The sequence below is a fragment of the Papilio polytes genome, unplaced genomic scaffold (assembly GCF_000836215.1).
Source record: "Papilio polytes unplaced genomic scaffold, Ppol_1.0 DF824191.1, whole genome shotgun sequence".
NCBI classification, from domain to species: domain Eukaryota; kingdom Metazoa; phylum Arthropoda; class Insecta; order Lepidoptera; family Papilionidae; genus Papilio; species Papilio polytes.
The window spans coordinates 3,480,625-3,503,055 of NW_013525013.1; the positions used below are offsets into that span (position 1 = coordinate 3,480,625).

General features: G+C 34.9%; 3 protein-coding genes across 7 annotated transcripts; 1 reads left to right on the plus strand and 2 right to left on the minus strand.

The window, feature by feature from the left end:
* Window positions 1-379: 379 nt before the first annotated feature.
* On the plus strand, window positions 380-9,522 carry LOC106110830. 4 transcript variants are annotated; one of them, XM_013292752.1, is made up of 6 exons: window positions 380-591; window positions 5,268-5,535; window positions 5,822-6,859; window positions 6,941-7,042; window positions 7,314-7,406; window positions 8,110-9,521. In XM_013292752.1, the coding sequence occupies exons 1-6, from the start codon at window positions 578-580 to the stop codon at window positions 8,311-8,313; spliced, it is 1,719 nt and encodes a 572-aa protein (XP_013148206.1). In that variant the 5' UTR covers window positions 380-577; the 3' UTR covers window positions 8,314-9,521. The 4 variants fall into 4 exon arrangements, with proteins under 4 accessions (XP_013148206.1, XP_013148210.1, XP_013148207.1 ...); XM_013292753.1 differs by lacking the exon at window positions 380-591 and adding an exon at window positions 2,471-2,745 and having other exon boundaries at window positions 8,110-9,520; XM_013292754.1 differs by lacking the exon at window positions 380-591 and adding an exon at window positions 5,058-5,138.
* Window positions 9,523-9,635: 113 nt separating this feature from the next.
* LOC106110828 (protein smoothened) lies at window positions 9,636-20,657 on the minus strand. 2 transcript variants are annotated; one of them, XM_013292751.1, is made up of 10 exons: window positions 20,568-20,657; window positions 16,366-17,020; window positions 15,971-16,184; window positions 15,524-15,644; window positions 15,251-15,329; window positions 14,856-15,080; window positions 14,083-14,284; window positions 13,481-13,651; window positions 12,696-12,896; window positions 9,636-11,685 (listed from the first exon to the last, which is right to left on the minus strand). In XM_013292751.1, the coding sequence occupies exons 1-10, from the start codon at window positions 20,577-20,579 to the stop codon at window positions 11,289-11,291; spliced, it is 2,277 nt and encodes a 758-aa protein (XP_013148205.1). In that variant the 5' UTR covers window positions 20,580-20,657; the 3' UTR covers window positions 9,636-11,288. The 2 variants fall into 2 exon arrangements, with proteins under 2 accessions (XP_013148205.1, XP_013148204.1); XM_013292750.1 differs by lacking the exon at window positions 20,568-20,657 and adding an exon at window positions 17,822-18,040.
* Window positions 18,113-21,123, minus strand: LOC106110827 (pre-mRNA 3' end processing protein WDR33). Its single transcript, XM_013292749.1, has 2 exons — window positions 20,844-21,123; window positions 18,113-20,752 (listed from the first exon to the last, which is right to left on the minus strand). Exon 2 carries the CDS (start codon window positions 20,734-20,736, stop codon window positions 18,238-18,240), a length of 2,499 nt encoding a protein of 832 aa, XP_013148203.1. The 5' UTR covers window positions 20,737-20,752; window positions 20,844-21,123; the 3' UTR covers window positions 18,113-18,237.
* Window positions 21,124-22,431: the final 1,308 nt, after the last annotated feature.

Genomic DNA, 22,431 nt, shown 5'->3' on the forward strand with positions numbered 1-22,431 from the left:
AAGATAATTACAAATTGTGGTTCATATACGATTAATCTGGTGATGCCCACACTAGGCAATGCCTGTATCGTGGGCACCGAAAACAGCTCGAAAAATCTTTTCATACATTATTAAAAACCTACTCTTACGGCGTTTCGGTATTATTTATGAATTATATATTGCTCCAGTATAAATGAAAAATAAAATACAAGATGATATATGGTATATAAAATAAATAAAGTAAGATGTTAATTTAAGTACATTTTTTTATTCAAGTTCATGAGTCAAAAATTATCAAATATCTCTATCAAACAAAAGAAACGCGATCGTGTTATTTTATTATATGATATCTGTAGATAACATTAAAAGAAAACTCTTGTCGTACACAATATTACACTCCAACGCAGTGTAAAGAGGTCGTGCATGTTTTGAACAATTCCACGCTGTAAGACGGTTATGTAAAAATTGTTTTGTCGAAATGTGCAGTGTACGTAACGTTTACGAAGGAAATGTGTTAATTAGACAAATTAGAGTTAGTGCAACTTACGGATAACAAGTGCATTGCATCAAACTGTGGCAAGGTTTTAATTATTAAAAAATGAATCACTATACGTAAGTGAATTTTGGTTTCAAAAATTTTGTAAATAATAAAATTTTAACAGTGATAGAGCCTGCTTTAACGTCTACGTACGAGTGTGTCGGCTCGCCCGGTGTAATATCACGACCACACAGAAGACAGGCGTGAAATGGGAGCAATTCCACGTTTCGTCTGAGTGTGGTGCTGGAGGCCCAACTTTAGTCCCTAACGATGGGAGGGGAACGTAGATCTTACGCTGGAGGAGACGCATAGGAAGGAGAAATATCCTCTTTATGTACGTTTCCTCCAACGTCGATTAAGGTTAGGCAGCGGACGCTTCGTCATATTGGCGGATTCAGGTGGTCGCTTGCTCGTTTGCCACCTTATGATATGAAAAAAACCTACTTCTCCAACAGCAGTTTTTAACTAGTATTTAAGACAATTCCATTATGAACCCACGTAATCTACCAACGAATTTCGAAGACTATCACTTTTCTTCAATGTTATTGTAGATATTTCAATGCCACGTAACTTAGCATCCTTTCATGTAGATAAGTATATCCTGTGATTACGAAAAAGTGATAAGGTAAATGAAAATATTGCTAAACATAAGTATGTCTTTAAATAATAACAATATATGCAACATTAACATGACACTTAAACTAGTTTAATAAGGATATTTACAATAACTAAAATTAATGCAACTTCATGGTAAATAAAAAAGGTAACTAGTTACCTCTTAACTTTATAAATGGTTTTCAACATATGACCTACTGCGTACAGCGCTATCACAATTTCAAGGTATAAAATTCATTGGCAGGAAATAACCTCGGAATTTTAATTAGATTCCAAATTAAAAAGAAAAATATAATTATCAAGACCAAATATCTGTATGTTGGCATAAATCTGATTTAAATATAAACTCAAACATTTCACTACGAGAGAAAGGAAAAGGAAGAAAATTTGCTTTATGTACGTAAAAATCCATTCGTATTACCAAATGTACATATGATATGATAGAAAGTGTAATAAAAAATATTTTTATTTTTATTTTATTTTTATTAGTTCGCTAGTATGTACGCGCCCTAAGATATATCAGTTCGGAAATACATAAGTAAATATATCCAAGCGACAGGAAATATAAAAATGGATAAAGAATGCGATTTCTTCATATAAATATTTACATTTAACCAACAAATCAACAGCACGCGCTGTCCGGTGAATATTTTCTGATTCTATAAGATGGGACAAATTATGTATATTTAGACCTGGGGAAAGTAAGACTTTATTTATCTAAGTAATTTATAAATCGGAGATTGGTGCTGTATGGTAAATATTATGTTTGGTTACAATTTATGAAAAAAAAAAGTGAAATTGTAAAACCAAAACACGGTACCTAATCTATACAGTGCACGTTTGTATCGTTATCAGACTATGTCGTAATTGCTGACGATGAAAAAATATTGCCGCCACAATTTCCATCCGCATTGCTGTTAGTGAAACGATTTCTATTGGTAGAGTATTACCAAATAGTACCATTGACGTTGCACTCCGCGCTAAAACTACTTCATATTTCAATATACTGCGCCTCAATATTTTTATTTTATTATACAAAAATGCATATCAAATCAATTATTAACACCAGCATCTGAAACTGTATGTATCGATAGGAATCTGTGAGAAAGCCGTTAAGCCACCAGATGGCGTGACTTATTGTTTCAATGTACGGCTAATAAACGATTACTTAGCGTAGCACAGACTTGGTGGTTAAAAATATGATTTAAAAAATAGATAATTTCGTAACAATCGAGTGCTACATAACGTCGAGGTCTATTGAAACTGTTAACAATGGAAACTCTTTCCGATGTTAATGTTTGCCGTTCGGCGCACCACAGCGCTAGTGTCGCGCACAAGCAACCGTGAACAAACATTGACCAAGCACGCACTGCGCTCCGACGGCTCGCCGCAACATTCTTAGCGTAAAAGTTAACGTGAATGGTTTACTCTATGTAATTTGCGATTCGAGTTGATATTTCTAGGATTTTCTATCGAATAATATAGTGCGAACGAACTATTGACATATAACGAAACTATAAAACCTCTGTGCACGATGAGTGCTGCTGAATCGAAAAATGTGTTACCAATGAAAATGATGCAAGTTGAAAAATTCACACAGCGCGCAATTATTAGTAAGTACTTTAAAATTATTGCTAAAGTTCCTTAACATATATTTTACTTACTTTAAAATCTTCTTGAGAACACCATTACAAGAATAATATTTTGACTACCTACGTTTTAATAATAAATAAAATAGTGTTGCCATTTCAGTGGGAATTTATTTTCAGTCCATTTTTTATTATAATTTTATTTCTAACATAGATTTAACTATACTAGTAAGTAATTTCACATTATATAACAATTGCACGTAAAGAACTATTTACACACAATAGTCATAAATGCATATTTTTATTAATTTTTTTACGCAGCGATATTGTATACGGTATATACCTATATCCGTAAGGATTGATAAGTAAAAGTGAACGTACAATGTAAAATTTAATTTATAGACAGTAAATTACATTGCACGTAATATTTTATGAGGCATGACGCAAAATAAGTACCTTGTACATATCTTTTCCTTATAATATTCAATTAATTTTAACATTCTTTACTCTATTTGTAAACATAAAGTCATATTCAGTTACGAAAAATGTTATAATTGTTTTACTCGCGCTATTTTTGTACTGAAACATTTTATATTCGTATGTAACTTAATTGCCTCCATCATAAATGTACGCGCGCACTTTTTGCTTACAAACAAAAACATCAAGGTCATCACAATTACTAGATATATCAAGTAAAAGGTTGAACAAAGAAACATGTTCTCACGTACAAAAACTTTATAAAATCACACATGAATATACGAATAAAATTAATTTCCTAATAGATTATGTTAATTTAAGACTAGTAACACAGTAATAAGTAGAATAATAATGTTTACTTGGTGTAAAATATGATTCTGAAGTAAGTGGAGCATCTAAAAACCGGAATAAGGTCGATGACACAGCACAATCGCGAAAGAAGTACAAACCATGGCTCACTGATTGTTGTACGTTCTTGTAATACTCTGAATTGCTGTTTCTTAGATTGTTGTGCAATACCGCACTCGATGTTGTAACACAACTTCTAAACAAAGTTTGCGGGTCTTTAAAAATTTTACATTATTTTGTAAACACAATTCATTTGAAATACCAAAGTTATGGACTATAAACATCGGGCTTACGTCATATTACGTATGGAATGTTAATTATTAATTAGAAAACAAGACTTGTGCAGATAACGGTTATTTTTAAATTATTTTTAGAGGACATTATAGTCAGTGCGCCATGCACAAGAATATTTATTTTCTAGATGTGGCACATCAAATACTACAATCGGTATAGGTTGCTTTTTGCTTTGATAGACACAAGCTAATTTAGTTGGACAAAAAGAAGCATAATAAAGGAAAGTTGTCGCATGTCCACATTATGCAGAATAAATGATAAATAACAATGACTTCATGGAACAATTGCCATCACGCGATGATTTTGTTTAAACATACAAACCAATAAGGCATTCGATCAATTCAATCAACTTTTCTTACTTTTGCTTCGAACCATTAAAAAGAACATTTAAGCGCAGGAAAGTTTTAAATATAATTAAGTAGAAAGCGCAGTAAGAATAGGAAAAGACGAAGAACTAATTTCGTCGAAATCTAACACCTGAGTCATGAAAAAAAAATAGAAATAATTTTACTTGGCGCCGGAACAATGTGGTACTACAGCAATAGCTCGATTAGGCAATATTCGAAGTGTTTGTTTTTAGTAGAAGTTATTTCATATCAAGTTTCAACCATACTTTCATATTTTGTACATCAGTATATTTAGCGTTTTTGTTTTTGTTTGTAAAATTGATTTTTAATCCTTGTCTATTATCGGAGAACGCTATTTTTAGGTTCAAACAAGGCAAATAAGTATAATTTAATTCCTAATTAAATCCTTGATAAACGTGAATCCCACTAGTGGTAAAAAGTGTGTATTCATATAAGTATGTATAGCTAACATAAATAATATAAATAAAATACTTATCGTGATATTATGTACATTTTCTGTTATATAATACTTTTACCACACGTACGTTTACCTGTGAAGTACATACCTACTGCAACTGACCTGATTTCACATTGGATATTTGAACCTAGTTTTAAACCACAATACAGTTGGCTAATATTACAAACACATATCGGCGATACTGCAAACCGTGCACTCTTCAAAACTGTTCGCTAAGAGAAATAGAATTTAGTTATTTTATTTTAAATGGCAGAATTTTCTTTAATGTCCACACTTTAATTGTGATTTAATTAATGTCATTTAAAAATTAACTGTGACGTTAAATGACACCTCTCTGTTTAAATGTAACGTTTGTGTTTTTTTCTAGTATATTTTAATTCTTGTAAGATTTTCATGCAAACATTAAACGTATTTGCGCAGTATACCTATTTATAATTTTAATAAAATTCACTATTGAGTGTATCAAATATAAGGTTGGTTTCCTATTTTATTTGTTAGAAAATATTAACAATTCATTTTATTTTTTATCTGTTCTACTTTGTTTTTCTTAACATAACCTCTTATTTTTTCGCGCTGTTTCTTACCAGCTGTTACATTTTCAGCACGCAACGTCAATGTTCATTAAAGAAGAAAATGAGTCGAAATTCAGGACGTAGAATTCTCGAGTTTCACGATGACCACTGTTGCACGGGAAATGTCATCGGCAATTTCCGACGCTCTTCCTCACTGCGACTGCGCGGCGAGAAAATGGTGCAGCGGTCACCATTATCTACAAGAAAATTAATACCAATAATCACGGAAAATTCACACCACAAGACACGAAGCGATGGCTCTCGACTACCAGAGCCAAGCCATCGCCCTCGGAGCCATGTAAGTATAGCGCTAAAACAACTTATTACAACAATGTCGATGTGTCGTCTTTATAACAAAAAGAAATCTTGCTTTAAATGCTATTAACATAATTGTAATTAATACAAAATGTTTATTAGGCAATACCTTATAAATTGACTAAAAACCCAAAGGAATTGTTGAAGTAATGTTTCCAAATGTAATATTTTAACAAAATATCTATTAACAAACTAAATGTCAATCAATCCATTATGTTATTACGAATAACACATATCAACTTCTACCAAATGTATAACCTTTGTTTCAGTCATTTAATTCAAATAATCAGGGCAAACCCAGAAAATCTTGCCTTAAACCACAAGATCCTTGCTTAGATAGAAATCTGAGTATGACCGATTCAGCTCATACACCACCAGGTTCCCCAGAAGATTTGCCCGATGATGAATCTCTGCATAGTTATGGCAGTGCCGCCACTGCTGCCTCGGTTGATGCAGGCTATGCCCCATTTAATGGAACCACATTCAGCGGTAGATCTATGCGATATGTCCTACATTGCTCATCTCATGCAGGACTGGCAGGTGATGAATATCTTACACCAACACAAAGAGCACAGAAACAAATCCGTCGGTTAAAAGCCTTACTTTGTCAAGCTAAGAAGGATTTGGAAAAAAAGGATAGTGAAATATTCCATCTGACTAAAGAAGTAGTAGAACTACGATTGTACAAAGCATCAATATGTTCCCCTGATGAAAAATCAAACTCTAGTGAAATGGTGACAATTAGGGAAAATGCTGGTGAAGCCTCAATTGAGGAGAGTATCAAATGCAAAGAGTCCTGCAGGCAGTATGATGTAACCGACAGCCCTCTGTTCAAGGATCAGACACCCACAAGATGTCGCAATGATATGCAAGGTTCTTTCACTGACTCTGGACATTTTGAAGACTTGACAAACTCATCACTTCACTCCAAGGAGTCTGTTTTGCTTACACATGATGCATCTTGCATGACCGAAGTGAATAACAGTGAAGAGGAACGCCGCATCCTAATTTCTCATTATGAAAGTAAGATTGAAACAATGATGAGATCTCATGTAGGGGACACACAGGAACTCAAAAAAGCCCATAATGATAAAGTTGAAGCATTATTGCAGAAGTTGGCAGATGTTAATACTCGCTACTCAGAATTACTGCCTAATTATGAGCAAGCTAAAGAGAGAATTCATACATTGGAGAAACAATTGGAGGATGCCAGCAAACAACTAGAAGATGAAGAAGGCAGGCACCGCGCTATGTATCTGCAGATGTACAACAAAGGAGTTGAGGCTGCTAAATTTGAAACAGAGAAAGTGAGAGAATGACTCTAGTCTTTTTAAGTCGTTTTTACAGATTTTATTTGTAAATTATTAAGTTGTATTTATCTTTTGCAGGAAAGCGAAACTGATGTAGCACAAGGCCAGCTAAACCGAGTATCAGTAGAAGAATTACTGACGCAATTACAAATTACACAGACTGAGCTCGAAAATGTCCGAGTAAGTTAACAATAACATAGAAGTAAACTTTCCTCTATCTTAACCTTCCTTATTAATCAGAGGTTTAGCTAATTTATTAACTATCATTTTCCAAAACGTACAAGTTACATTATAACTTTCATTCTTCTCTATTAGATATGCTAATATTTGTTGGTGCTAAAACTATAGTTTATTAATGATCAGCAAATAAACATTGGTGTCAAGTAAAACACAAATATGACACATGTAGTTGCAATTAACCAGAACAGCTTTAATGTGTAGTGAATTACAGGATACGGCATTCACAACGGACCGCTCGACAAAGTCACAAGCACTTCTAAGTGCAAAGGAGGCTGTTTCTTTATGGGTCCTAGGAGCTCGCAAGGTTGGAATTTTGTATCGGAAGAAAGAAATTTTGTTCACATTATTTGTATTATTTCTTTCACTTTGCTTCACCGCACTGGTCAGAGATCTTTATTTGTGTTAAGAGTAAATTTTTTTTATTTCTCATAGGTGGAAGGTGGTGTGGGATTCTGTTAATCTGCTGGTAATTAGGAATTAGGAAAACTTTTATAACAAAGTAATACAATACAATTGTATGTAATAATGTCCATCCAAAAATAAAACTTTTGTAACAATTTATTAATATAAATTAAGTACATATTTATTTTAACACTAATAATATTTTTTATAATACTTCAAGGGCTAACAATAATAAGATATTTAGCTTTATTTTATTTAATTAATAAGGTAAAAATAACTTGTAGCTTTTTACTTTTAACACAAGTTTAATGCTAATAATTTATTTGCATGTGAAATTATGAAACAGCCTCTTTCGGTTTTTGGGTTCAATAAGTGCTTGAGAATATCCATATAGGTATAAATTTACTTTGATTTGAGTAGTTTTGTAGTATTATGTATGATTGAGTGTTTTAATTAATTCCTTTTTTCCATCAGTGTGTAGCTTCTTTAGAACCTAGTACCTTATTTGCCTTCATACCACTTTAACATACTAATAACTAATTATTTTATATATTAGTAGCACTCTATATCCTGTAGTTGCACCTTTAAATGTAATTATTTTTCAGGCAATGTACCGCCGTATCGTGGAGTCGCAGAAAGGCAATAAGTCCAATGTAGACCCCGAGGTAACACTACAGTTCCTGAAGTCCGCTATATATTATTTTCTCACCGACCCAGAGAATCATCAAGGTCATCTCAATGCCATCGAAAATATTCTCGGCTTCACCGAAGCGGAAAAAAAGAATATTCGCAAAGCCAGAGCTACATAAGTTGATTCGGTGAACTGCTGTGAAAGTGTGATAATTATTTCTCCATAAGTAGGGTACATTTTTATTTGCTACTTAGAAGTATTATTTAGCATGTCTTAAGAGACAATACATAATGTCATAATAATGTTTATTGAGAGCACTTCATTTATTTAAGTTAGAAGATATATTATTTTATAGCATGTAATGCACATGAACATTTTAGCAAAGATTATAAAATATATAATCTTTTAGTCTAAATTTCTTGATACGAATTATAATACACATTTTTGTGATTTTATTTTCTTGTAGTTTGTAAGCGCCAAAGATACATTCCTGAAATTTAAATTGTGCAATTTTGACTTTATTTTTAGGTTCCAAGAGTACATTTTACTATAAATTACGTTTATTTGACAGTATTTTTAAGCGTTATTCCTCTTGTTTGTTCCTTTATTTTATAGTTTTATTCTTATTTTGTTGATTTCACAATGCATGTCATCACTATTTATTAAGCCAAAATATGACAATATCGCATAATTTAAACTGTTATAAACATTGTAAAATGTTGATACACTATAACATTGAAGATTGATTTCGAATAACACAATACGATCTCTATGCTTTCATATGTTAATTTTTAAATAAGTAATAATTACTTAGGTTTTTTGTTATTCTGATTTGTCTTCATAAGTTATTAGTTAATTAAATAAAACATATTAAAAAGCTACTTAAATCTTGCCACGTACGCTGTCTGTGATTAGTGCTTGTGATCTATTTATATCAATAAATTAAAGCCATAATAACTTTTTATACTCTTTTTGATTTGAAATTCAAAGAAAATTATGTTGTATTGATTAAAAATACCATCAAATATTGATCAAAATACCCACTTAATTACTTTAAAATGATTTTATTATAGGAATGATCGATGATTTATTACTAATTTTCTATGCATGTCAAATGAAAGAGATTTAAGACCTTGTAGAGGCTAAAGTATAATATTTATCTAAGTTCCTTTACTTTGCATTATCTTGCCTGCTCTAACATAATAGCAATTTAAATAATAGAGTAGTAAATATAAGTATCGGAATTAAGTATTATCTAGGAAATCTAGTACCTAAGTTAATTAGGTATTTTGTTTTTCTGCTCTTTGTCGTTTGACAGTCGCTGGTCGGATTTGTTTTTGTGACCCTACTTTTACCTTTGTTTTTAATAAACGAGGAATGATTAAAAAATGTTTTATTTTTAATCCTCTAAAAGATTACAGCATATGCAAAAATGTTGCTATGTTAAATACATTAGAAGGGATCACATTTTATATCAAAAAGGATCAAATAAAACTTCGGTTTAGCGTAAATGATTAAAATTATTTATTATCCTAAACTGTTGGTAATCAATTCATTACAATTTTACACAAAAAAATTCAAAATTTAAAGCTGGTGCAGACTTTAGAGGTAATATCCAATTTACGGACATGCGTGTCAACCCTATGCTTCTAAACTCCCATTCGCACGGGCGTTTTTGCAACGTGCCTTACAATAAAAAAAAAATGCATTTTACAAGCGAGAGCGTTAAAAAGGCGTCCGTGCGAATGAGAGCTAATGCGGTAACACTTAAACATATTGCTTTCCCTCTCATTCCCTTTGAAATAGAGTTAAGAATGTCTATGTTCAAATGTTTCAGTAGTGGAAACGCACCGTAATTAACATTGCCAACATGTTGCAGAGTTAATTATCCAAACATTGCACGCGGCAACGCAATCTCCGTGACCGATATTGTTTTACACAACGCTTCATAAAATAACTTCACAACGTTCATATTGCAATCTCGAGTCAGTGAAGTTAGCTACGATTTTTTACGCATGTACAGTCGTAAAAAAATATAACCCTGAATAATCATAAAAAATACAATCACCAGGATTCAACACTATTTTTCTCCTTTCAAAACAATTCTCAGTCATATTGCGATAAAAAGCAACTATAAAAATCAGTGACCATCCAACAGACAACACATACATTTCTAGTATTTCTGTAGAAAAACTCATTCATTCCAAGTCAAATAAGCTTTATAAATTCTCATTTCTCTCACATATTTCATACACTTAGCATTCTGAAGCAAATATTACACCACATTTCACAACATAGATTTATCACAACCATCTACGATCTTTGTACAAATTTAAAACTATCAGTGTTGCCTTTTAAAAATGTCTCTTATTGTAAAAAATCTAAAAACACCGTCGTAAAAAATATAAACTTCATATAAAGATACATGAACAAGCACGTTTTTTCATATTACGAAACATTTTGAAGGCATTTATCATTTATGGCACAATTATATGATTATCTTGTGTTTGTCATGAATAAAGATAAGAGATTCTGTTCAGTCTTTTGCTGTTTAGCGGCCGGATTATGAGGTAAAATTGCATCCTATTTTAATTAAGCAAATCAGTTTTGCGCTATTAAATCGTAAATTATTTGAACTTTTTCACTTAACCATAACCTTATATTTAGTACTTAAAAACCCTTAGTTAATACCTATAATTAAATGATATAATTTTTCATCCAAATTCATTTTTCGAATTTTTTACGAAATATAAAAATATAATCATAATTATTTAGATAAAATTGTCTGTAAATAAGAATTTCATTTAAATTCATGTAAAGTCAAAATAGCAGCTATTAAAAATAGTAGGAAATGTTAAATGCGTAACATTAAAAGCTCATAGTAAGTGAAATCATAAATTTAAAAAAAAAACATATTTTTGTACTATTACTATATACTATTGTTTTTAGAAAAATATTGCAGAAATGCCATTGATCAGATAAAAAATGTTTGATTTAATACTTATAAATCCTTTTAATAAGGAAAAAATTAATGCAACTTATTGACTTGTTTATATTAACTTGAAATTCTAAAGAATCTGTTAGTAAATGTGTTAAAAAATAGATTTGTATTTTGTGAGTTACCTTCGGTGCTAAAAGCTAAAACTATATGACTCAATCGAAGCTGAATTTGACCTCTTCTCTAGAGGGGTCATTATTAGCTGCCATAGCCTGGAGCCAGTATCGACTTATCTGACTCTCTATGGAAGGTGTACTTTCCTTTCTCGCATTCGCGGCTCGTGCCTTTCTCTTCGCTTTACTATGTTTGGTTCTCCGTCTGCCGACTTTAGTCTTCATTTCAGCTATTTTAACAGACAGCTGGCTGTCGAGTGAGTTGCGACGTGATTCGACGGATACGTGACGTAGACTGATGCTGATCTGCGAGTCCTGTGAGTTGCGCCTGTCGGGTGTGGAGCTGAGCGAGTGGTGCGCGTGCGCCGGCAACACGAGCGCGTCACGTCGCCGCACAAAGCGCGGCAGATTGGCCGCCCATGATGATGATAGTTCACCACTGGAATGAGAAAATAATCATTTATAAACTTTTAATAATTTTGTTGTAAAACAATGAACCAGTCTACCTTGTATTCGACACTAGCTAGCTAAAATGCCTATGTTACTCAGCGATAACATAACTTTTTAACAGTGAAAGAATTTTGGAAATCGGCCCAGTAGTTTTGGAGTTATTTCAATACATTCAAATTACAAATCTTTTCTCGTTATAACATTAGTATAGATATAGATGAATCCTTCAGACTGAATTTCCCACTATATTAAGATAAGCATTTTCTTTATATTGCAATGGAAAGAATATTTTTTTTTACAAATCTTTATTCATATCGTATTTAAGAAAGGTTGCCTCGCGTTTACATGTACAAATAATTAATTTTGTACATGTAAACGCGATGTCTGTGAAGCGCGTCGAGTCGATTCAAATCGTTTACAAAAAGTGTGGCTGTAAGCGAGTCTCGCTTTATGATTAGATACGGGTCGTTGTGTATCGAATAGATTTGATCGGGGTCAATGGACGCGGGAAAGGATTGCACGGACGTACAGCCACTGTTCGTACCACGACATCAAAAATAAAAGTTTTGGTTTCTTTACAAGGAAATAGCCTGATACATTTAACATCCTAAAGTATATATGACGCATTTTTTAACTTTATATAAAACTAGATGTTGCTCTCGTCTTCGTCCACGTGAAGTTTAAAAATATAGCCTATTTTACTCAGTGATAACGTAGATTTTTAATGGCGAAAGAATTATTAAATACCGGCCCAGTTTTTTTGAGTTATACGTACAAAAATCTATAACTATAAATCTTTGCACATTATAAAATTAGTATAGAAATAAAGATAATTTAAAGTCTTGTAAGAGATTTTGTAATAACATACATATAATAAAATAAAGTAGTAAAGTAGATTTAGTAGTTTTTAATATGATAGTATGTTATGGTGTGTGATGTCGTGTGATGTGGTATGATGGTGTGTGATGTTGTGTGATGGTATGTGATGGTGTAGGGTACCTCTCGTGCTTGTCGTCGGTGTGGCAGTCGATGGGCGCGCGGTCGAGGCCGAGGCCGACGGGGTCCTGGCGCGAGGCGCCCAGCGAGATGGAGATGCGGCCGCGCGCCGCGAACTCGCCGCGGCGGCGGTACGCGCGCGCTATCAGCTCGTCCTTGCGCGCGCGCCGCGTGCCGTCCGCCTCCACCGAGCACCCGCACTTCCTGACACATCGCGCACACTACACCCTACTGATACCCCACCTACTATCTACTATCAGCTACCTTCAGTAATAAAAGGCGCTGAGTGGAATTTGAGTGCTACTTAAGCATGGTTAAAGAAAATTTATATGTTTAATTTTTATTTTGTAACACTGTTTAATGTGTTACAAAATGGAGCTTATAATTTCGTAAAATGTTTTATTACATGTTAAAACACGAGATGGTGTACTAAACTTGACAGTACATTTCACGGAAAGTACAGGTGAAAAGATTTCACTATGCCTCATCTATATATTTTTTAAATATCTTTGTATTTAAGCTATTGTTCAGGATAATAATCTATTTGTCATATGTTAAACACAAGCCTAGATAATATCAGTAATGTTTTGTTAAATTAAACAGGGACAATAAATTGCATTATCTTGCACTAAGATACTTAAAAGAAAACATACAAAATTTTTAAAGTAACGCTATTTACAGTAAACTGCATAATTATGCATACATTTACAAAGCTGCAGAAACTCGTTTACGTTTCCGGTTTGAAATTTATGTATGTAGGTATCCGTCCCTTATCCCCATTTGTTTACCTGGCCATGTATCTCCTCCAGGCGGCGGCGGCTGCCGGGGTCCAGGTCCAGGAGGCCATGAGCGCGCCGGCCGCGAAGCAGCACAGCAGCCGCAGCTGCAGCACTGACACCGAGGGCCGCGCGCCCGCGGAGCACTCCATCTCAGGCTCCTTCAGCGCCTCCAGACGACAGCTGGAACAGATCCATCTTTATAAACACCAGCTTTTCGAACTTATCGTCTTTAAAATGCCTTTTAACCAGACATTTAAGAATAGAGACTAGACATAGTATAAAAATTTTCACCGGTACCTTCTTTGAAGTACTATGTTAGTTGTCAAATTTAGTACGCCACCTCATGTCCTTATCTTCACATGTTATAAAATATTTTTCAAAATTATAATAAGCTCAATATTTTGTTATAAAATAACCAGTGTCACAAAATAAAAATATAAATATGACCGGTACCTATTGGCATTTAATTATATTGACATGTGGTTTTGAGGATCTTTCAATAGCGTTAGTAGATCATGTGAAATGTCAACTATGCTTTCTCTATATATTATTTGACTCTCTGCTTTAAACCCTTAAGATGGTATTTGTTTATTAGTGGTAGTGATACTGACATGATATTGTTCATGAAGGCTCGCCTCCAGGAGTCCGCGTTCCTGAACTCGTAGACGTGGCAGGCGACGGTGACGGTGATGAAGACGGCGACGAGCGCGGCGGTGAGCGAGCACCGCGTTATCGTCTGCCGGATCTTGTTGGCCGCGCGCGCCGATATCACGTCCTTGCTCGACACACGCACCGCGATCAGTGAAAACACACCTTAAACACACAATTCATTTATTACTACAAATCGATAAGAAATGAGGAACATCGATATTCTGGCTAAATAATTTCCAGTTTCAAAAGAGCGGCTGATATTTATACCCACGATATCAAAAGTTTTTGGCCTGATGATCGAGGACCTTCGATAATATTCTTTAAATAAGGAATACCGCAAAATAATACAAAACTTTAAGGGCCTAACGGATAAAATATGATGGAGGTATAGGATTTTGGTACTCTGACAGTGACGTCACTTTTAAGCTATCTGGACCTCTATCAGGCAGCGGTGTGACAGGCCCTAAGTAATCTTACTAATATTATAAATGAGAAATATACATGGATGGATGGACGTTTGTAGCCTAAACTGCTGTACGGAGATTTAGTACAAATGTAGAGGATAGTCTGAAACAACACATGGGCAGATTACTTTTAAGTTATTTAATTCCACGCGAAGGCAATCGCGGGCGAAAAGTGAATAAATATAAACATATTGCCATTTTGAGAGATACCCCACAAGGAATATATAAAATTCACAATAATTTGAATAGATTGAAGTAAACCTACTTACCACGTAAAAGGAAGTATCCTCCAAGTATCAAGACAACAGATAGTGGCGCCAGCAGTAAGGCGGCACGCATTGGGTGGTTGACATATCCCACGAAGCAGACGCCGGTGACGCTGCTGCCGTCCACCTCGCCGAACGCCATCGTGGTGATGGTGAGCACCAGCGGCAGCGACCACGCCACCAAGTGGAAGTACGCCGCCTTCTTGTCTATCCTGTCTTGGATCTTGCCTGTAATCAATATTATCAATAAAGTGCAGCTTTAAACGCAATTAGCGACATTTTTATTTACATACAAGCTTTCGCCCGCGACTCTGTCCGTGTGGAATTAAAAAGGCAAAAATGAGTAACCTATATGGTATTAAAAATTAAAATAGTATGTAAAAAATATTTTCACTCACCCAATGCTCTAAAACTCATATGCCACGCGTACGTGAAAATAACGAACCAAACGCACGCAGCCATCATGAAATAATATACCTAGAAGAAAAAAAACATTTAATTAACACACACTTTAATCACATCTTATAATGCAAATGCAAAAATAGGTCAGAATACGAAATTTTTAATCAAAACGATTCAGCATATTCACTCTTTTTCTAACAAGCACTTTCACACATAAAATACTATTTAAAAAAGTCTAAGTATGAAAATTCATATGTAATTTTTCTTACCAAGACAAACACGACCACACAGGACAAATTCTCCTCAGCTGAAGGCTCCCCGCGTCGTCTGGTACCATCCTTTGAACACACTATGTCATCCCTCGAACCAACTCCAAACTGCACCAACCAACTGCAATAAAGCATTAAAAAATCAAATAACAAAAGAAAAGATGAACCTTAGTATAGATTTTCTACTTATTCAACACCAAATGACAAATCTATTTTTAATATTATAAATGCGAAAGTTTAGATGGATGGATGTTTGTTAGAGTATGTAGCCTAAACGGCTTAACGGATTTCGATGAAATTAGGTATAGATGTAGAGGATAGTCTGAAAGAACATAAAGGCTACTCACTTTTATATTTTTTTAATTCCACGCGGACGGAAAATCGGGCGAAAGCTAGTTTAGATATAAATTTACGATTGTTTCAGAAAATTAATTTCAATAATCTTACCCCATTGAAGCAACAGCAAAACACATATTGATATAAAAGATGACAAGCGCAGGATACTTGTTAGCACTACGCCAGTCTATAAGAAACGTGGCGACAGTCAGCAAATTGAAAGCCAAGCAGACTCCAGCCCCCCAAGCCACTAGTCGATGTATTTGTTGATGTTCGTCTTCAGAGTATAACGGATCCCGGCACGGTAGACCACATCCTGATATACCTGGAATAATTAAAACAGTAAATAAATGTGTACTAAAAATAAACTTTTTATCAAGCAATATCAATAGGAAAGAAATTAAAAAACAGTCTCCTTGACTTCTGCAATTCAAACTTTAAATTATGTATCTACACATTACTACAGCAAATTTTACTAAAGAAATATAATAAAGTAAAAAAATTACCTTCATAAAAATGTACAGTTTTGTCAGTATGTATTAAAGGTGATAAACATTTTCCAGTTGTATTAAACTTCATTTCTCTAGCAGCATTGTCACATTTCGAGGGGAACCTTGTTGTGTTGCATTTTAAAAACGACGGGAAATACGAAGTATTGTATAAAATAGCACAAGGTTCCATTGTTATTTTGCACATTTCATATGAAGGCAGATACACCATATCCTGTCCAAGTATCCGTTCACATTTTGGCATAAACACAGCGCACAGTAAAGGTTGAATCACAGCCCAACATTTTGGCACATTTATCAACACCCTGTACAATTCCAATTGATTTTGTATTTTATTCTGCGTATCATAGAAAGTAAGGTGTACACTCGTTTTATCGTATGGTAATTTAATACCTAAACAAGTGTTTTTGCCCAATGTTTCACATCTTGCTTTTCGAACACAACTATCAAGTTTGATTTCTCGTTCTGGAAACCATTGTGTAACCTTCTCCGGTTTGATCAGTCTAAAGTTTGGTGTTCCATTGATAGGTTCTAAGCGTTCTGTTGCATTCTCTCCAATGTCTGTTATCGCATTTTTGTCCCCTCCGGTGTCATATTGGCTCGCCGCACATACTGAAACTGTCACCAGCCAGTACGCCCATCTCCAAAGCATCTGCAACAAACACACCTCATTGAGCGCCTAAATAAAAAAAAAACTAAAAGGGTTGAAATAAAATAAATATTAAATGAAAACTACACTTTCATTTTATAAATGTTCCTTTATTTATGTAGGTGTTAGAGGGCAATAGCAAATGAAACCCTTGAAAATTTTATAATTTTATTTCACTACAAATTGTGCTATAAATCAAAGTTCTATATCGAAGCACTAAACATGTTACAGAAACCTTTGTCTAGTTTGGTTTATTGTCCAAGGAATGTGATAAGGATATGCATTAAAAGTCAGTACAAAATCATTTACAACCACAAAATTGCTTAAAATAAAGCAAATAATGAAATAAGTGTTTAAAATAAGGTTCTTATCATTGGTACAAGTAGCGTAGACTTCTGATGTACCAAAACTATTTTAGAAACAGTAACTGAGATATTTTCATTTTAAAACTGGCAATTCTATTCAATCCCCTTGCTTATTTCGATGAAAGAATCCTAATTCAATTTTATTAACTAAACCACATAAAACAGAGTTTACTAATAATTAGTCATTGCATGCACAATTTATCCCACAAGTATCATTTTTTGTTTTTGTAGATAAAAAGAAAAAAAAATCTGATCTTTTGTACTGACCAATTTGGAAAACAAGGATAGGATATTCCTTGGACAGGTTTTCTTTATTTTTACTCATTTATTCCCACATAAACAAAAATGTATATTATAATTTACATAAGGTAATTAGGTGTTTTTTTTTATTTTTATTTCTTTATTAATAACATAATTCAAGTAAATACCAGTCTCTTACTATAAAAACGTTGAGTAACTTCTCCGCCCTGGCTGGTTTTTGCTCCGCGAAAATGTTGGTCAGTTCTTCATTCTTCCAATCTGCAGCTTTTGTGAGATGATTTACTAATTCCATGTGTAAATTACCTGGCACAGTAACAACATAGTTTAAGAACTTTTCAATTTTATAATTAATAAACAAAAGCAACTGATCAACTCACCAGAAATTCCAAGTTAAGGAGGTCACCTGTATGTAATTTTAAAATAATTTTTTGACATAATATAAATTTATTATGTTTCAATCTTACCATAATAACAAAAGCCGTAAATAATTATGTACAACCATTTTTCGCCTTCACTATATTTTTACACTAAGACACTTACAGTTGAATTCATGAAAAATTTATAGTCTGTGCATGCGTTTACCAAAAACATGTGCTAGTTAGAAATTGATTTGCTACCCCTTCTAAAAGAACGATGAGCGCCGCCACCCCTACGGGGCCAGGGGGAACCACGTGGGTTACTAATTCCTCTACGGTTTCCACGATGTCCGTTCATACCACGACCCCTACCTCTATCTTGAATTCGGCCACGGTCATGACCTCTCCCATAGTCTTGGCCTCTTCCTCGATAATTACCACCCCACCTTTGATTTCTATTAAAACTATCATTCATGTCATTATCACCATCCTCACCATAATTTTGTTCAAAATTTTCTTCCTCATTGTATTCTTCATCTTCTTGTTGAGAAAATTGTTGGTTTTCAAAGCCAGAATCATAATGGTTTTTATTATAACCATTGTCAGGAAAAGCAGGCATGTTGCCCATAGGAGGCATATTACCCATTGGAGGCATGTTACCCATCGGAGGCATATTACCCAAGTGAGGTGGTGGCATACTCATTGGTCCCATTGGCCCCATAGTCATAGGCATTGGGGGACCCATCATACCCATTTGAGGCATGTTGTTCATGGGTCCCATGTTGTTCATATCTGAGCCATTATCAAAATTATTATAATCTTCTTGATTATTTTGTTCTTTTAGTGAAATGTCATTTTCTTCATCATAGAATTGATCATCAATGTAATTTTCTTTTTCTCTACCCTCATCATCAGGAATTTCAGCATCAGGATCCTGAATAGGATATTCAAAAGGTGTGAAATTTTCATCATCAGCATCATGTTCTAAATGAGGCATCATATCATGTAATTCTTCTATTTCACCAGTTGCAATGTATCTTTTTAAAGCAATAGGTCCTTCTGTGATTGCTTTCTCTAGTTTGGAGCCAGCTTCAACAGTGATTAATTTTCCATAAATATAAATAGCAGATGGTGTCAATTGTTGAAGTGGTACAGCACCGGGCACTGATTCCACTAAGGCTTGAGTTAATGCTTCACTGGTGGCCTCATCCACTGATGGGCCATGATTCCACTGTGCTTGGAAGTTCCTTGGTATAGGTTTACTATATGGTACTTTCTTTATTTTCTTTTCAAATTCCATGGGCACAAAGGATGTGTCCAAATCTAAGCCAGGTATAACCTTATCAGTGTCAGAAGAAAATATTTCAACTTTGTCTTCTGGCCCCATACCAGGAATCACAGCTGGTTCTTCTAAATCATGATCATCTTGGACACCTGGTGGTAGAGTATTCAAATTATATTTGTCTCTCATTTGATCTCCAGGACGATTACGAGTCCAAAATTTACATGTGTGATCATTAGAACCTGAACATAATATATGTCCTAAGGGATGCCATGCCATAGTCCATACAATAGACTCATGAGCACCTTCAATGCCACCAACTTCTTTATCAGTTCCAACATTCCAGAACAGAATAGCGCCATCAGAACCTCCAGAACAAAATAGACCTTCATGATTTGGATGCCATACTACACTTGAGGCCTCTTTCTTATGACCTCTAAACACTTGCAGTTCAGTTCCAAGTTTTCGTATATCAAATAACTTTAGTAAATGATCTCTTGAAGCTGTTATAAGCCAATTGCCATTATCATTCCATTTTAAATCCATAACTGTAGATTTATGAGCATGAAGAGTTGATAAAGCAGTTCCAGATTTAGGATCCCACAATTTGATTGGTTGTTGATTATCTTTACTTCCTGACACAATAAGAGCTTTTGTTGGATGCCATTGAACACACTTCACATCTGCACCATGACCCCGCAATATTCTTTCTTCTTGACATCTATAGAAATCAAATATACGTAATGTGCCATCATCAGAACAAGTAACTATCTTTGAATCACTAGGGCTGAAACTAATTCCTCTGACTGCTTCTTTGTGAGCTTGATACATTTTAACATTATTCATATTGCTTTGCCAGTACTTGATAAAGCCAGAATGATCACCGGTTACCATCCAGCCTTCGCCATGTGACCATACCATAGATCTTACTGGGGAATCATGGGCTTGTAAGATTGTCTCAAAGTTAAACGTAAGACCATTCCATAATGTGAATTCTCCAGAAGATGCTCCAGTTATTAATCTACGACCTTCTGGCGTCCACGCTACTGCGAAGATTGGACATCGCATTTTGTTAGTGGCGGTTTTAACGAAACGTGTTGTGACAGCGTTAATAGGATTATCGGGGTAAGAGGGCGGCGGTAACAGGTCAGGAGTGTACATAGCGTCCGGTTGCAGTGCGTGCCTGTCCCGCCAGTCTCTTTGCCAAACACGACATTCTAAAGCCTTTATAATAGCAGCATTATAGTCAACAGTTTTACGCATAACAGATTTACGAAGACGTTTACCATCGAAATCATCTTGAGTCATGTTGAGGGGACCCTGAGGTGGGAAGCGCATCTGGTAGTTGAAAGGCCTAAAATTATGGCGTATGTTGTTACGACCAGGTGGGCCCATAGGACCACCCATGCCGGGAGGAGGCATGCTCATATTTGGTGGAGGATGTCCGAAATCCATGTTTTAACTTCGATACCTAATTAGAGAAACATTTATATTACTAAATCATTCATAACAAAGTTGCTACAGTGTTATTCATGTAAAACTGAGGATTCTTTTCATCTTACCTTGTTTTTAAAAACTACAGGTTGACATGTTACACTTCACTTTTCACTTCAACTATACAACACAAAAGTTTTGTTTATCACAATGTATATATGAATGAGAGGAATTAAAATAAAACAAAGTAATCTAACCTATTGAATAAACTAAACAGTTTGGGAAGATTAAAGATTGCTACCGAAAACTACATAGCCAACGAACCAAGCCAGCCATGTTCATTCACCACAGACAAACCACAAATTACAAAATAACGAAATTGAAGTCGATGGAGAGAAAAAATTGTGACTGTTTTTAAAAGATGTGTTTATATCAGTTTTTTCTGTAAATTGGTTTTAAAATTATTTAATTCACTTAATTTCACACTTTCGGGAATCAGTCTTTAACTTTGTAAAGAAAACTACATTGACAACGTCTTTATTGGTTAAAAGTATTGCCATGTGCGAACATTCAATTTCTACTATTCTTAATCTGTTGCAGAGTTACCGATTAATATGGGTGGTCTATACGAATACGTCTATACCATGCACACCTCAGCATCAGAGCTATTTACTTCCTTACTACCTACTTATTATATCTTTGTTTAGAACGAAAGTTTTTTCTTATGAAACAACATGTAGTAGGCCAACAAAAATTGATGACATTGACCTGGAGTTGTTGAGCCGTAACTCAACTGTTCCAGAATATATGAGCTGATCTTTTGAAAGTCAAACAGTTTTTCACACATCTAGTACCTAAATCAAGTTATATGGGAGCAGAAACAGTTTTATGAATAGATCGGCTCTCCTTTTTTTTTATAGTGGGGAAATGCTTTACGAATACCCCCGCGCCCTAAGAGGGGAAAGGCGCGGAGGTTATGTTGGACTCACACCCGATAAGCGGGAGCATACCAACTAAAACCCCACTGTCTCCATCTTTTCACCGGGCACCGGGGTGTGGGCACACAGCAAATATTCTTCCACTCCCCGTTGGTGACTGGCTGTTACGCCTCCTCGGTTGTTTGGACCGCTCTTGCGCGGAGAACCACGCGCCCTCTGCTACTCAATCGGAATGGCGAACTTCCCCTTGGTTCGCCACTCGAGTACGGTCAAGGTGGTAGGGTCCGGGCAAAAGCCCTCCCGTAAAGCGCCATGGAGCCAACGACGCCCATGAACAGTCTCTGGCACTTCGCCTTCGGGCCGCCGACGTTCGGCAGTAACCTGCCTAGTGCCGCAGCCGTACGCATCAGCTTGGGCCCCAGCTGTCGGAAGTGTCCCACAAAGGTCCACCGACCGTCCAGCAATAGATCGGCTCTCCTAGAAAAGTAACATTTACGTCCAAAGTATCGCGTCACCATATGTATCATACTTAAATGGTCTTCGAGTAACCTTTCTCGCTTTAATCCAACACAATATCGATTCACCGTTTATTTTGTTTCTCCTACTCTTTTCCACATATAATGGATGGCAAAATATTTCTATCGTTTTTAGGAATAAGTTGTGTATATCAATTTTATTATTTTAAAAAGAAGTCAAGGGTCTCTGACAACATCCGCACTTCTAAAGAGATGAGATCATAAGATTTGTTTAGATAAAAATATATACTATAGGCGTAGTA